Below are 15,727 nucleotides of genomic sequence, written 5' to 3'. Positions count from 1 at the left end.
TGTGAATTACTTACGGTGCATGCACGAGATTTATTCAAAGACCTTATCAAATTTGGAAGGGAGTAGAATACTTACCAGGCTATCTGATTAAATCTATATCACTTTCCCTTTGTGTTTGTCACTGAGGGACTTTTGTTCTGGATTTCCTTCCTTTTATCTATGTGCACTGAACATACTCTTTGTAGTCTCTTGCACTCTGTCATACTGTACCTCAGACCAAATGTTTGACTTAATATTCGTAGTAACTTAGTTGCCTGTATATACCTGTGCACCATAGTCCACAGTCATGTCTGTGTGTCTTACACTGTGTCTTGTCATGCCTGTGTGTTTCTCTTTCTCTCTTTCGTGCCTTCATTGGATTTGCGGTCTGTTTCCATCATCTATCTGCCTTCCACTTTTATGTGTTGCAGAGCACCTTCTAAGCGACACCCTCATTTGCCAAGGTATGTAGGAATAATTCTGTATATGTATGCATGTTATCATAGTCTCCTGGTGTTGTGGAACCACATTTTACAACAAAGGCTGTTTGAAAGGTTTTGGAAATGAGTTGCTTGAGTCTAAATTATTCACTTAGGATGCAGAGTGATATTTTTAGATTTTATACCTAGGCAAAAAGCAAAATAGTCCTTCCTTTCAATTTTTACATATGATACAAAATAAGGGTAAGGCCACACATTGCACATATGCTACATATTGTATGTGCAATAAATGCACCATTTACAGTTAACAGCAATGTTAATAAGATTTTTAAAATGTCATCCTCACACTGCCTAAAATACCTGCAGCAAATCTGAACAAACAAGCTGTTTCAGATCCTTAACATTTTCTGCACAGTTAGGGCTTGTTCACATAAGTGGACATACTTTCAAACTCTCAGCGTGTTTGCCACTGTGAGCTTGAAAAGGGGTCTGCTCTCCTCAGCAGATTTTCGGCAGCAGATTTTCACTGTTGAAAATCCGCCGCAGACCCTTTTGACTTCAGGGCTGCTTCTGCGGCCGACTTAATGCAGTGGACATTTCACTGTGAAAATTTTCCATGGAAAGGCTGCCCCCTTTCAACCTCCCAGCAGAAAATGCCCTACGAGTTTAAAAGTAAATCTGCTCATGTGAATGAGCCCGCTTGAGGCGTTTCTACTTGGCAGTTTTTGAGCCAAAGCCAAAAGTGGATCCATGAGCTAGAGGAAGTAGAAGTCCTTCCTCTGTATTTTCCATTCTATTGTATAAATTTCTAAATGACTTTAGTTAAAAAAATGCCAACTAGGAATGCAGCCAAAATATTTCTGCATGGGAATTCCTATGGCAAATTCAGACCAGATTAAAGAAACAGCAAATGTGATTTATGAAATCCCATCAACAGAGGACATTTTTCTGACTGAAATTGACCTGTGGTGCAGATTTTAAAATCATATCACTTTATGTTGCAGAAATGTTATGGATTTCCCTATTAAAATCTGTAGCAAATCTGCAGCATTTCTGCACCAAATCCTCAACAAACCATTCTGGTTGGAAATTCCATTGTGGGAACCTAGCCTAACACTGCCATGCAATGCCCAAATAATACTCTAAATAAAGTACCCAACGAATACTACCGGAGAGCACCTACATATTAATGGTATTGGCCTATAATTCCTATAAAGTACTGCCACTCATTGTCCCAAAAAAAAAAAACTGTAATTCAGTAATAATGGCATATAATACCTTAATAATATGTTATAAAATCCAAATGGATCAGAGCAATTCATGGTGGGTACTTGTTCATAGAAAGGATAACCTGGAGCTGGAAAAGTCTAAAAAGTCTTGAAGTGAATTTTAAGGTGGAACATGATCAACTTATTGAAAGAGTTCCTATCATTTAGAAACACTTTCAATGTGTTGTAAATTTAAATCAGTCGGGGTCTCAATGCCAAGAGCCCCGCTGATCACTATATATAGCTGGGTGAAGCATGCTTCATTCCCCATTCTGACTTACTGCTGGAGGTACGCTCCATTATAAGTCTATGGAGCCCAACTATTGCAGTCAGAGTGCCCACTGAGCTAGGGAGTGAAGCACAGTGCCGCGCATGTCAACTGGATATCTCTAGGGACCAACCCTCACTAAACTTTTGATATATAATGGACAGTAACACTTTTAAGTATATAAGAGGTAAAATCTCCTCAAATGAAGGGGACACTCCCTTGCCTGAAAGAAAAAAAAGGTTTAGTCTTCGGAGGCGAAAACTCTTCTTTGCAAACTTCTATGTTTCCTCCATTTATTATCTGTACCTGGCTTTTTATTCGATAATTACACTTAAAAACATAAATGTGTGAACACCATTAAAGACCCAATCTGTTCCAATCCAGTGTGGCCTTGTTGTCCATAAGCAATTAGTTTCCTTTCTTCTGTGAACCCTAGTTAGTAGGTTTCTTTGAGGAACTGGGCATTTTCCTGTGATTGATTTATTTTTATTTATTTTATTTTTTAAATCTATAGACCAGGGAGTTACTACACATACACTGCCCCATCTTAGCAAAAAAATGTTTGCACATGTTGTGGTGATTGCTCATTTGTCTGTTACTAACTTGTCTGTCTTTCTCTTGTCCATTTCACATTTGCCGCTGTCTCATCCTTCTATATCAGCCCCATTGCAGCCTGGTAAGATGTGACTGTCAATGTTTATTGCGTGTGACCTTTCCATGTTAATGCCTCCAGCCGTATCATACCTTTTTATTGTTCCACATCTTCTGATATTATGTGCCATCATAATAATGGTCATCATAATAATCTTCTGATATTATGCGCAATGCAAATACAGGAGTTTTCATGTACATTAATAGATAAACCATAAATGTTCATTCAGTAAGGGTCCTACTGCTGGGACCCCCATGATCACTAAATCAAGGAGACTGTAGGCCCATACTAGCCTATAGCATGATAGACTTATTAAACAAGAGCCCTGTAAAATTTTGTCCTTACAGTTCCATTATCATGCTCCAGCTTGGGCTGATTACAGGAGCCCTTGGTCCTCTAAGACTATGTTCAGACATTGGGTTCTGCAATTTCGCACAAATTCTGTGGTGACAAATTCCAAAATTTGATGAAAAAATTGAACATTTTGAATTTTTCTAACTTTGAAGCTCTCTGCTTGTAAGGAAAATAGACATTTCAAATAAATTATATTTTGATTCACAAATAAAATATTTCTACTTTTTTAGCATCATAAAGTGGCCATGTTTATACTTTTGGAAGACCTTAGAGGGCTTCAAAGTTCAGCAGCAATTTTCCAATTTTTCACAAAATTTTCAAAATCTGAATTTTTCATGGACCAGTTCAGGTATGAAGTGGATTTGAAGGGCTTTCTTATTGAATACCCCATAAATTACCCCATTATTAAAACTGCACCTTTCAAAGTATAAATAATGACATTCAGTAAGTGTGTTAACCTTAGGTATTTGACAGGAATAGCAGCAAAGTGAAGGAGAAAATTCAAAATCTTCATTTTTTTTACACTCGCATGTTCTTGTAGACCCAGTTTTCAAATTTTTGCAAGGGGCAAAAGGCGAAAAATCCTCTAAAAATGTGTAACCCAATTTCTCTTGAGTATGGAAATACCTCATGTGTATGTCTATTGTTTGGCGGGCGCAGTAGAGGGCTCAGAAGGGAAGGAGCGACAATGGGATTTTGGAGAGTCAGTTTTTCTGAAATGTTTTTGGGGGGCATGTCACATTTAAGAAGCCTCTATGGTGCCAGGACAGCAAAAAAAAAAAAAAAAAAAACTCAACATGGCTTACTATTTTGGAAACGACACCACTCAAGGAACGTAACAAGGGGTACAGTGACCCTTAACACCTCACAGGTGTTTGACGACTTTTCATTAAAGTCGGATGTGTAAATTAATTTTTTTGTTTCCGCAGAAATGCTGGTTTTCCCCCAAATTTTACTTTTTTACAAGGGGTAATAGGAGAAAATGCCCCCCAAAATTTGGAACCCCATCTCTTGAGTATGGAAATACCCCATGTGTGGATGTCAAGTGCACCAGGGGCGCACTACAATGCTCAGAAGAGAAGGAGTCACATTTGCAAATTTTGCTGAAAGGGGGGTGGGCATGTCGCATTTAGGAAGCCCCTATGGTGCCAGAACAGAAAAAAAAAACACATGGCATACTATTTTGCAAACTACACCCATCAAGGAACGTAACAAGGGGTACAGTGAGTCTTAACATCCCAAAGGTGTTTAATAAATGTTCATAGAGGCCATCGCATGTTGAAGGCAGCATCAACATACAATGCTTTTTTATGTCGGGGCCAACGCAAAAACGGCTATCCGGCAGCGCAGACTGCTTCAGCTGCCACCGGATAGCCGTTTATGGTGCCCCGTGTGCCCTGACTATCACTTACTTGTCCTCGGGGAATCGGCGCGTCCTCTTCGGAGTCTACTACTACGCCGACACTCCCCTTCAACGTCATCACGCACGCCGTGACAGATTACCATCGTATGTTGAGGGACCACATGGAGTAAGGACATACCTCATATCTGGGCGTAAACAGCACACCAGGTCTCGGAAGAGCAGGAGTGCAGTCAGGGGCCTTCAGCTTCTACATAGCTGCTAGAGATGAGCAAATTTACAGTAAATTCGATTTGTCACGAACTTCTCGGCCCGGCAGTTGATGGCTTATCCTGCATAAATGAGTTCAGCTTTCAGGTGCTCCCGTGGGCTGGAAAAAGTGGATACAGTCCTAGGAGACTCTTTCCTAGGACTGTATCCACCTTTTCCAGCCCACCGGAGCACCTGAAAGCTGAACTAATTAATTTATGCAGGATAAGTCATCAACTGCCGAGCCGAGAAGTTCGTGACGAAACGAATTTACTGTAAATTCGCTCATCTCTAATAGCTGCATATGGAGCCAGAACAGCGGGAACCCCCCTCAAGGAGCGTTACATAGTTAGTACGGTTGAAAAAAGACATACGTCCATCAAGTTCAACCAAGGAATTGAAGGGTAGGGGTGTGGCGCGATATTGGGGAAGGGATGGAATTTTATATTTCTTCATAAGCATTAATGTTATTTTGTTCCAGGAATGTATCTAATCCTGTTTTAAAGCTGTAAATTTTTCCTGCTATGACCAGTTCCTGAGGTAGACTGTTCCATAAGTTCACAGTTCTCATTGTAAAGAAGGCGTGTCGCCCCTTGAGACTAAACTTTTTCTTCTCCAGAAGGAGGGAGTGCCCCCTCGTCCTTTGGGGGGGTTTAACCTGGAACAGTTTCTCTCCATATTTTTTTGTATGGGCCGTTTATATACTTATATACATTTATCATATGCCCCCTTAAGCGTCTCTTCTCAAGACTAAACAATTGTAACTCCTTTAATAGCTCCTCATAGCTAAGATGTTCCATGCCCCATATTAGTTTAGTCGCGCGTCTCTGCACTCTTTCCAGCTCCACAGTGTCACTTTTATGGACAGGTGACCAAAACTGAACAGCATATTCCAGGTGAGGCTGAACCAATGCTTTATAAAGGGGGAGTATTATGTCCCTGTCCCTTAAGTCCATGCCTCTTTTTATACATGACAATATCCTGCTGGCCTTGGAAGTAGCAGCCTGCATTGCATGCTATTCTAGTCTGTGATCTACAAGTACACCCAGATCCTTCTCTACCAGTGACTCTGCCAGTTTAATCCCCCCTAAGACATATGACGCATGCAGGTTATTAGTACCCAGATGCATAACTTTACATTTATCCACATTGAACCTCATTTGCCAAGTGGATGCCCAGACACTTAGTCTATCCAAGTCATCTTGTAACCTATACACATCCTCTATAGACTGTACCGTGCTACAAAGCTTGGTGTCATTTGCAAAGATAGAAACAGAGCTGTTCATACCATCCTCTATATCATTGATAAATAAATTAAACAATAGCGGGGCCAGTACTGAACCTTGGTGTACACCACTAATAACCGGGGACCAATCAGACTACGAATCATTGACCACCACTCTCTGGGTACGATCCATGAGCCAGTGTTCAATCCAGTTACAAACTAAAATTTCCAAGCCCAAAGACCTTAACTTACCTGTCAGACGTCTATGAGGGACAGTATCAAACGCTTTAGCAAAATCCAGAAACACTATATCCACAGCCATTCCTCTACTCACCTCTTCATAAAAGCAAATTAGATTGGTTTGACAACTTCTATCCTTAGTAAACCCATACTGGCGATCACTTATAATACAATTATCCCCTATGTATTCCTGTATGTAATCCCTTATAAGTCCTTCAAACAATTTACCCACAATGCACGTTAAACTTACCGGTCTATAGTTTCCTGGGGAAGACCTAGAGCCCTTTTTGAAGATTGGCACCACATTCGCCTTGCGCCAGTCCCTTGCCACAATACCAGACACCAGTGAATCTCTAAATATCATGAACAGGGGTACAGATATTACTGAACTTAGTTCTCTAAGAACTCTTGGGTGCAATCCATCTGGCCCTGGAGATTTGCTTACATTTAAATTACTTAACTTACCTTGTACCATCTCTACATTAAGCCAGTTCAGTACATTACAAGATGTGTTACCAGCACTGACCTGTCCAATGTCAGCTCCTCCTTCTTCCCTAGTATATACAGAACTAAAGAACCCATTCAGTAGCTCTGCTTTCTCTTTATCGCCAGTGACAACCTCCCCATTATCATTAAGGGGTCCTACATGCTCTGTCCTTGTTTTTTTGTATTTACATATCAAAAAAAATATTTAGGATTAGTTTTGCTTTCTTTGGCCAACAGTCTCTCATTTTGAATTTTTGCTGTTTTTATTACATTTTTACAGATTTTAATAAGCTCTTGGTACTGTTTAAATGTTATAGCTGACCCATCAGATTTGAATTTTTTGAAGGCTATTTTTTTGTTGTTTATTGCTCTTTTAACATCATTTGGCAGCCATGTAGGATTTAGTTAGAGATGAGCGAATTTACAGTAAATTCGATTCGTCACGAACTTCTCGGCTCGGCAGTTGATGACTTTTCCTGCATACATTAGTTCAGCCTTCAGGTGCTCCCGTGGGCTGGAAAAGGTGGATACAGTCCTAGGAGACTCTTTCCTAGGACTGTACCCACCTTTTCCAGCCCACCGGAGCACCGGAAAACGGAACTAATTTATGCAGGAAAAGTCAGCAACCGCCGAGCCGAGAAGTTTGTGATGAATAGAATTTACTGTAAGTTCGCTCATCTCTAGATTTAGTTTTAATCGTTTAGATTTGTTCCCCTTTGGTATATATTTAGCTGTATAGTTATTTAGAGTTGATTTAAAGATGTCCCATTTACCTTCTGTATCAGTATTTAACAACACCTCCCCCCCAGTCTATGTCCTGTAGTGCAGCTCTCAGCCCAGGGAAGTTTGCCTTTTTAACCCGATAACGACCATGGACGAGTATAGACGTCCAGGTTGGCGGGCGTTTCCGGCACCTGGACGTCTATACTCGTCCATTATTCTCGTGGATGCTGCCCAGTGCACCCATGAGATCGCGGCAGGGACTCGGCTGTATCACACAGCCGGGACCCTGCTGCACTGCCGGGACCAAAGTAAACTTCGGTCCCGGCAGTTTTAACCCTTACAGCCGCGGTTGGAAGTGACCGCAGGCTGTAAGTGTTATGACAGAGGGAGGGGGCTCCCTCTGTCTCCTCTGCAGCACCCCGCATCGTGATTGCGGGGTGCTGTGTGTGGCCGCGGCTGGCCGGGGCCTGCCGCACTGCCGGGAGTGAAGTTCACTTCACTCCCGACAGTTTAACCCTTACAGCCGCAGTCAGAAGTGAGCGCGCGCTGTAAGGAGTTCTGACAGAGGGAGGGGGCTCCCTCTGTCTCTCCTGCAGCACCCCGGAGCATCGCGGGGTGCTGCTGCATACCTGTGCCGCCGGGAGTCCTACAAAGACCCCCAGGTCTGCCCTGGGTATTGCCTGAAAGGACGTGTCAGAGGCACGTCCTAATATGCTGCCTGCTAGTGAAAACTGGCAGGCAGCATATAACTGCAATGCTTTGGAATACTAAGTATTCCAAAGCATTAAAAAGTGTAAAAATAAATAAATAAAATAAAAGCGTAAAAATAAATAAAAATGTAAAAAAAAAAAAGAAATATTAAAAATAAATGTATTAAATTAATCTAATAAAAAAAATGCATAATGTGTAGGATGAAATATACTGCGGATGTCCACCATGTGATCCTACACATTATGCAGCAGTCACGGTAATGAGCTCCCTGCTGCAGCTGGGTAGCTTTGTGTGTCCACTCATAGCGGCGGATTTCCCGCCTGCAGTCATAAGCGGACACACTGAGCTACCCAGCCGCAGCAGTGATGGATATATTCGCCATGAGCGGGTGCTTATTCCCACAACATGGCGGATATATCCATCAGGAGCCTTAACTGTCACAGACAGACGCGTTATATTGCTAGCCGACCAAGGACCAATCAGAGAGGTCCCTGGTCCAGCCAATAACTTGTAGGGGTGTGGTATATAAATGGGGTCACTTGTGGGGGTGGGGGTACTGTTCTGCCCTGAAAGCCAAATGGCGCTCCTCTCCTGAGTCCTACCACCCAGCCAAGGAACCATATATGGCCTAAGCGGGGGGTATTTCCGAACATGGGACAAGCAGCTAAATAAAATATAGGGTGCACTTCTTTCAATATCAGAAGTGATGTACAAAAAATATGCCCCCCACATGATGCATTTGTGAAAAATTGCAAATTTCGAATTTTTAACACTGACTTTGTAATAATTCCTGCCAAAAAACTATGGTGTTAAAATACTCACTGTACCCCCTAGTGAATACCTTGAGGGGTCTAGTTTTTAAAATGGGGTCATTTGGGGGGGGGGGGGGTTCCTATGTTCTACTACCTTTTAATTTCTGCAAACCTTGCATAGCACATAAAAAAAATGTACTTTTCAAATTTTCAAAATTTCAAGTTAAATTCTTTGGCTTCTAACTAATTTAAAATGTTAATTAAAAACAAAAAAAAATGACGTCAAAATAAAGTAGACATCTGAAAGTTTAAGTTTCATAAACTATTTGGTCAGTAAGTATAAATATATGCAACCTATTAGTGTTAAAATAGCAAAAAAAAATCTAAATTTTTTTGTAAAAATTTCATGATTTTTTGCATTGTAAAAAAAAAACTACAAATGATATCTGCTTACTTTTACTATGTATATGAAGGACAACTTGTGACAAAAAAACTTTGTCAGAATTATCGTGATTGGCAAAACGTTACCAGAGTTATTCTCTAATAAAGACAGACATCCCCGATTTGAAAAAACAGGCCTGGTCTTTCAGGGGCGTACAGGTTTATTTGTATTGGTCCTTAAGGGGTTAAAGTTCTATGTTTTTGCCTTCCCCGCCTGTCTTTGTTTTCTACATTTTAAGTAACTATATTGTGGTCGCTATTACCAAGGTTTTCCCGCACAGTGACATTACCAACCAGCTCTGCATTGTTGGAAATGATCAGATCCAACAAGGCATCACTTCTTGTTGGGTCTTCCACAAACTGGCCCATAAAATTATCCTGCAATAAATTTAGGAATTGTCGCCCCTTTGTAGTTTTAGCCAGCCCCCGACCCCAATCTATATCTGGATTGTTAAAATCTTCCATTATTACCACTGTACCTGCCCGGGCGGCCCTCTCTATTTGTTTATGCAGACGACCTTCTATCTCTTCAGTGATATTAGGGGGTCTGTAGATTACACCAAGTATTATTTTTTCAGTATTTCCCTCCTTTTTGTAATTCTACCCACAGTGATTCCACATCCTCAGAATCATCACACACTATGGCATCGTTCACACTGACTTTCATACCACTTCTTACATATAGACAGACTCCACCACCTTTTCTGTTCATTCTATTTTTGTGAAACAATGTAAACCCCTGCAGATTGACAGCCCAGTCATGCGAGGAGTCCAGCCATGTCTCAGTGACCCCAACTATATCAATATGTTCCTCCAGTATTAAGGCCTCAAGCTCCCCAATTTTATTTGCTAGGCTTCTGGCATTTGTTGACATACACTTTACATTTCCATCCTTTGTTATTGGGGTTAATGGGATTCAAGGGTGTAAGTTTTATTTTCCAATGAAGCCTATTCCTATTAACTATTCTAACCCCTCCCTCCGCTCCACCCCCAGGTACATTTATAATTCCCACCTCTCTATCTACACTATCTTCCCCCTCTTTGCTGTAGGTTCCCTCCCCCCCAAGTCGCTAGTTTAAACACTCCTCCACCCTTCTAGCCATCTTCTCCCAAAGCACAGCTGCACCCTACCCATTGAGGTGCAGCCCGTCCCTACGGTAGAGCCGGTAACCGATAGCGAAGTCAGCCCAGTTCTCCATGAACCCAAACCCCTCCTTCCTGCACCAGCTTCCTAGTCACTTGTTTACCTCCCTGATCTCCCGCTGCCTCTCTGGTGTGGCTCGTGGTACTGGCAGTATTTCAGAAAATACTACCTTGGAGGTCCTTGCCTTAAGCTTGCGGCCTAAGTCCCTGAAATCATATTTAACCCCTTAAGGACGCAGGACGTAAATGTACGTCCTGGTGCGGTGGTACTTAACGCACCAGGACGTACATTTACGTCCTAAGCATAACCGCGGGCATCGGAGCGATGCCCGTGTCATGCGCGGCTGATCCCGGCAGCTGATCGCAGCCAGGGACCCGCCGGCAATGGCCGACGCCCGCGATCTCGTGGGCGTCCGCCATTAACCCCTCAGGTGCTGGGATCAATACAAACAATTTGAATGAATACAAACAATTTGAATGAATGATCGGATCGCCCGCAGCGCTGCTGCGGGGATCCGATCATTCATAACGCCGCACGGAGGTCCCCTCTCCTTCCTCCGTGCGGCTCCCGGCATCTCCTGCTCTGGTCTGTGATCGAGCAGACCAGAGCAGAAGATGACCGAAAACACTGATCTGTTCTATGTCCTATACATAGAATAGATCAGTATTAGCAATCATGGTATTGCTATGAATAGTCCCCTATGGGGACTATTCAAGTGTAAAAAAAAATGTAAAAAAATGTAAAAGTAAAAGTAAAAAAAAAGGGAAAAATCCCCTCCCCCAATAAAAAAGTAAAACGTCAGTTTTTTCCTATTTTACCCCCAAAAAGCGTACATTTTTTTTTTTAGAGACATATTTGGTATCGTCGCGTGCGTAAATGTCCGAACTATTAAAATAAAATGTTAATGATCCCGTACGGTTAACGGCGTGAACGAAAAAAAAAAAGTCCAAAATTCCTACTTTTTTAATACATTTTATAAAAAAAAATTATAAAAAATGTATTAAAAGTTTTTAATATGCAAATGTGGTATCAAAAAAAAGTAGAGATCATGGCGCAAAAAATGAGCCCCCATACCGCCGCTTATACGGAAAAATAAAAGTTATAGGTCATCAAAATAAAGGGATTATAAACGTACTAATTTGGTTAAAAAGTTTGTGATTTTTTTTAAGCGCAACAATAATATAAAAGTATGTAATAATGGGTATCATTTTAATCGTATTGACCCTCAGAATAAAGAACACACGTCATTTTTACCATAAATTGTACGGCGTGAAAACGAAACCTTCCAAAATTAGCAAAATTGCGTTTTTCGTTTTAATTTCCCCACAAAAATAGTGTTTTTTGGTTGCGCCATACATTTTATGATATAATGAGTGATGTCATTACAAAGGACAACTGGTCGCGCAAAAAACAAGCCCTCATACTAGTCTGTGGATGAAAATATAAAAGAGTTATGATTTTTAGAAGGCAAGGATGAAAAAATGAAAACCTAAAAATTAAATTGTCTGAGTCCTTAAGGCCAAAATGGGCTGAGTCCTTAAGGGGTTAAGGACACTCCACCTACCTCTTACTTTGTCATTGGTGCCATTATGTACCATGACTGCTGGGTCCTCTCCAGCCCCGCCCAGCAACCTGTCAACCCGATCCGCGATGTGCCGAAGTCGTGCGCCAGGCAGACAACACACTGTTCGGCGATCCCGGTCTTTGTGACAGATCGCCCTGTCTGTCCCCCTAATAATTGAGTCCCCCACCACTAGTACCTGTCTGGCCTGCCCTGTACTCCTCCCTCCCTCCTTACTGGAGCAGACAGGCGGTCAGAGGCAGAGTCCTGCTGCAGTTCTGCTAGCTCTTTAATGGCATCCCCCTCATCTGCCAAGCGGGCAAACTTGTTGGGGTGTGCCAGTTCAGGACTAGTCTTCCTGACACTTTTTCCCCTACCCTGCTTTCTAACTGTAACCCAGCTAACTGCCTGACTGTCCTGCAACTCCGTCCCACTGTCCTCCCCCACCTCTACTCCCGAGAGTGCCTGCTCAGTGAGCAGGAGAATCCTCTCCATGTTGGTAATGCTTCTCATTGTTGCCAGTCGCTCCTCTAGATTCAGGATCTGGGCTTCCAAATGAACAACTAGCACACATCTCTCACAACAATATGCACCCTCAAACTGTTGTTCAAGGATTGCATACATTGAACAGGATGTACATTGGACTGCATTTTCCAACATGAAGGCCATCTAGTTATGGGTATTTCACAAATGTATAGGAAAAAACAGACAGTCAAAATTACACTTCAAATTTTTTGTAGACCTTGTGGGTTCAGAAATTAACACTCACAGCGATCATAACCTCCTGCTTTCAAACTCTGTTTTTGAAACTCCTCTTTCACGCCCCCTCTTACACAGCAACACTCAGAAGAGCAAGCTCTCAGGAAGAGTCCCAAGCTAAGATATAATACACCTGTGCCCAATCTACTCCTCCTCCCCCTAGAGGTGGAACAGAGAAAAAAAAAAAAGCAGAAAGAGGGTGTTTAAACTCTAACAGTTATCCCACTATGTGCAAGAGAGAAAGACTTACCCAGAATATGAATGTGGACTATGGGCAGTCGCACCCACTCCACAGATTCACTCCACACAACCGATATTCACAGTTTTTGAAACTCCTCTTTCACGCCCCCTCTTACACAGCAACACTCAGAAGAGCAAGCTGAGGTTACATGGGGTAAATTACTAAAAAAGGGTACAGTGGGACATGAAATTATAAAACAGGCTATGTTCCCAGAATGATGACCCAGAGCATAGCCAAAACAAAAAAAAATATGCCCACAATTCATGTTTGGGGTAAACTCTATCACCAGAATCATCACCAGAATCATCATTCTGGGAAAGTGATGTGTGTGGCCGTCTCTAACCTGTTGCCTCAAATGCGCACCCCGCTCAGGTGGAGAGAGAGCGCTGCACATTTGAGGCAACATAAAAAGTCCCCGATGATAGTGACTCAGTGACCCATGACCCATTTTTGGAAAAAAATACCCCAAAAGGTCTTATCAGGTTTTTTTTAATAAGAGTTTTTGGGGCAATTTAGTGGTTTTATGGGATTAAAATTTGGAATGTACTCTGGACTTGGTACATTGTAGTCAAATTATGGAAAATTAAAATGAAGAGGGAAAATTTTGTACTCCATGGAAGTGTGATACTCCCTGAAGCACTCCTTAATGCCGGGGCCCATATGATCGTGGCAAGTGTCACATTGAGTGGTGATGTCGTTCTCTACCCCCCTCTTGTAACACACTCTCTGCATCTTTTCTGGGATTGTTCCTTCTTTCCAGTGTGGGGGACCTCACCTGAAAAGTGCTGGCCTGGAAAGATCTTTGCTCCTATAACTTCAGTTCCTTGGGAAGTCCGGCCTGCTCTTTCCTGGTCAGCAAAGATCAGGGCCTTTCGGACTTCTTCTTGGAACTGGAGGAATGTCCTTGTGTTGCCAGAGTTGTACATGGTTACCTGTACCAAGTAAGTAGACCGCAACTTTTTTGTACCATATCCGTGTTTTCCGCATGGCGATGTATGGCTTGAGGACTTCATTAGAGAGATCAACTCCCCCCATATACCGATTGTAGTCCAGAATACAATCTGGCTTGAGGACCGTTATTGTGTTACCTCGCACAGGGACAGGTGAGCTGTCGTTAGCATGAATTGTGGTCAGCATAAAGACATCCCTCTTATCCTTATACATGACCAGCAACTGGTTTTCTTGGGTAAGGGCACGGGACTCACCCTTGCGCATAGTTGTCTGGATCAAATTTAGAGGGAGGTCTCTCTGGTTCTTCCGTACGGTCCCACAAGTGGACGTGGATCTGGCAGCAAGGGTGCTGGTATAAAAGTTGTCCACGTACACGTGGTAACCCTTATCAAGCAATGGGTGCACAAGGTCCCAAATGATTTTCCCGCTAACACCCAGAGTGGGGAAACATTCTGGGGGTTCAATACGGGAATCTCATCCCTCATATACTCTAAACTTGCAAGTGTACCTGGAGGTACTCTCACAAAGTTTGTAGAGCTTCACGCCATACCGTGCTCGGTTCGAGGGAATGTACTGGCGGAAGATGAGTCTCCCCTTAAAACTGATAAGAGACTCATCTACCGAGAGCTCCATCAGGAGTACGTAAGCCTCCCAAAATTTGGCAGCAAAGTGATCTATAACCGGCCTCACTTTGTAAAGCTGGTCATAGGAGGGATAACCCCGAGGGTGGGGGGGGGGGGGGGGATGCCGCATTATCTGCATAATGCTTGCATTTCCGAATGGCCTCGAACCAGCTCCGTGTCATGACCATACTGTAGAGCGGGGTCTGGTAGATGATGTCCCCGCTCCAGTGCTGTCTAACGCTGTTTTTTTTTAACCAGCACGTGTGTGGCGGGGGGTGGGGGTGGGGCTGAAAAACTAGTGTCAGACAGCTCGGTGTAATTTTATATATAACGGTGTGTGATTAACAAATCACACACCGTTAGGGTGCGTTAACGCGCTTTTAGCTTTTGCGGGTTTTCCGCTGCATATTTAAAAGGGGGCGGGCTCTTCTCGGATGTCTGCAGCAGATTTTCCACGGAGGAATTTACGCTGTGGAAAATCCGCCGCAGTCCATACTGACTTCAACGGGGCTTGCGGCGGATTTTCCGCAGTGTAAATTCCTCCGTGGAAAATCTGCTGCGGACAGCCGAGAAGAGCCCACCCCCTTTCAAATACATAGTTACATAGTTAGTATGGTTGAAAAAAGACATACGTCCATCAAGTCCAACCAGGGAATTGAAGTGAAGGGTGTAAGGGGATAAGGGAAAGGGATGTAGTTTTATAATTCTGCATAAGCATTAATGTTATTTTGTTCCAGGAATGTATCTAACCCTGTTTTAAAGCTGTTAATTGTTCCTGCTGTGACCAGTTCCTGAGGTAGACCGTTCCATAAATTCACAGTCCTCACGGTAAAGGAGTGTCGCCCCTTTAGACTAAACCTTTTCTTCTCCAGACGGAGGGAGTGCCCCCTCGTCCTTTGGGGCGGTTTAACCTGGAACAGTTTTTCTCCATATTTTTTGTATGGGACATTTATATACTTATATACGTTTATCATATCCCCCCTTAAACGTCTCTTCTCAAGACTAAACAATTGTAACTCCTTTAATCGCTCCTCATAGCTAAGATGTTCCATGCCCCATATTAGTTTAGTCGCGCGTCTCTGCACCCTTTCCAACTCCGCAGTGTCCCTTTTATGAACAGGCGACCAAAACTGAAGAGCATATTCCAGGTGAGGTCGTACCAATGCTTTATAAAGGGGGAGTATGATGTCCCTGTCCCTTGAGTCCATGCCTCTTTTTATACATAACAATATTCTGCCGGCCTTGGAAGCAGCAGCCTGACATTGCATGCTATTCTGTAGTCTGTGATCTACAAGTACAC

The 15,727-nt window shown here is 42.7% G+C and overlaps 1 protein-coding gene across 10 annotated transcripts in view; it reads left to right on the top strand.

Moving 5' to 3' along the window:
• ARHGEF11 (Rho guanine nucleotide exchange factor 11) overlaps positions 1-15,727 on the top strand; it is a 399,339-nt gene that overhangs the window by 125,259 nt on the left and 258,353 nt on the right. For 6 of the 10 annotated variants that reach the window (XM_056546646.1, XM_056546639.1, XM_056546638.1 and 3 more), the window contains 2 exons: positions 411-443; positions 2,617-2,631. The exons of 3 other annotated variants lie outside the window; for them this stretch is intronic. In XM_056546646.1, coding sequence (XP_056402621.1) covers positions 411-443; positions 2,617-2,631 — 48 coding nt within the window. The remainder of the gene's footprint in view (positions 1-410; positions 444-2,616; positions 2,632-15,727) is intronic. One more of the 10 variants, XM_056546640.1, reaches the window with a different exon arrangement.

This window comes from Hyla sarda, chromosome 11, assembly GCF_029499605.1.
Source record: "Hyla sarda isolate aHylSar1 chromosome 11, aHylSar1.hap1, whole genome shotgun sequence".
Taxonomy (NCBI): Eukaryota; Metazoa; Chordata; class Amphibia; order Anura; family Hylidae; genus Hyla; species Hyla sarda.
The sequence above is the reverse complement of the archived record's forward strand: the minus strand, read 5'-3'. Positions and strand labels throughout refer to the sequence as shown.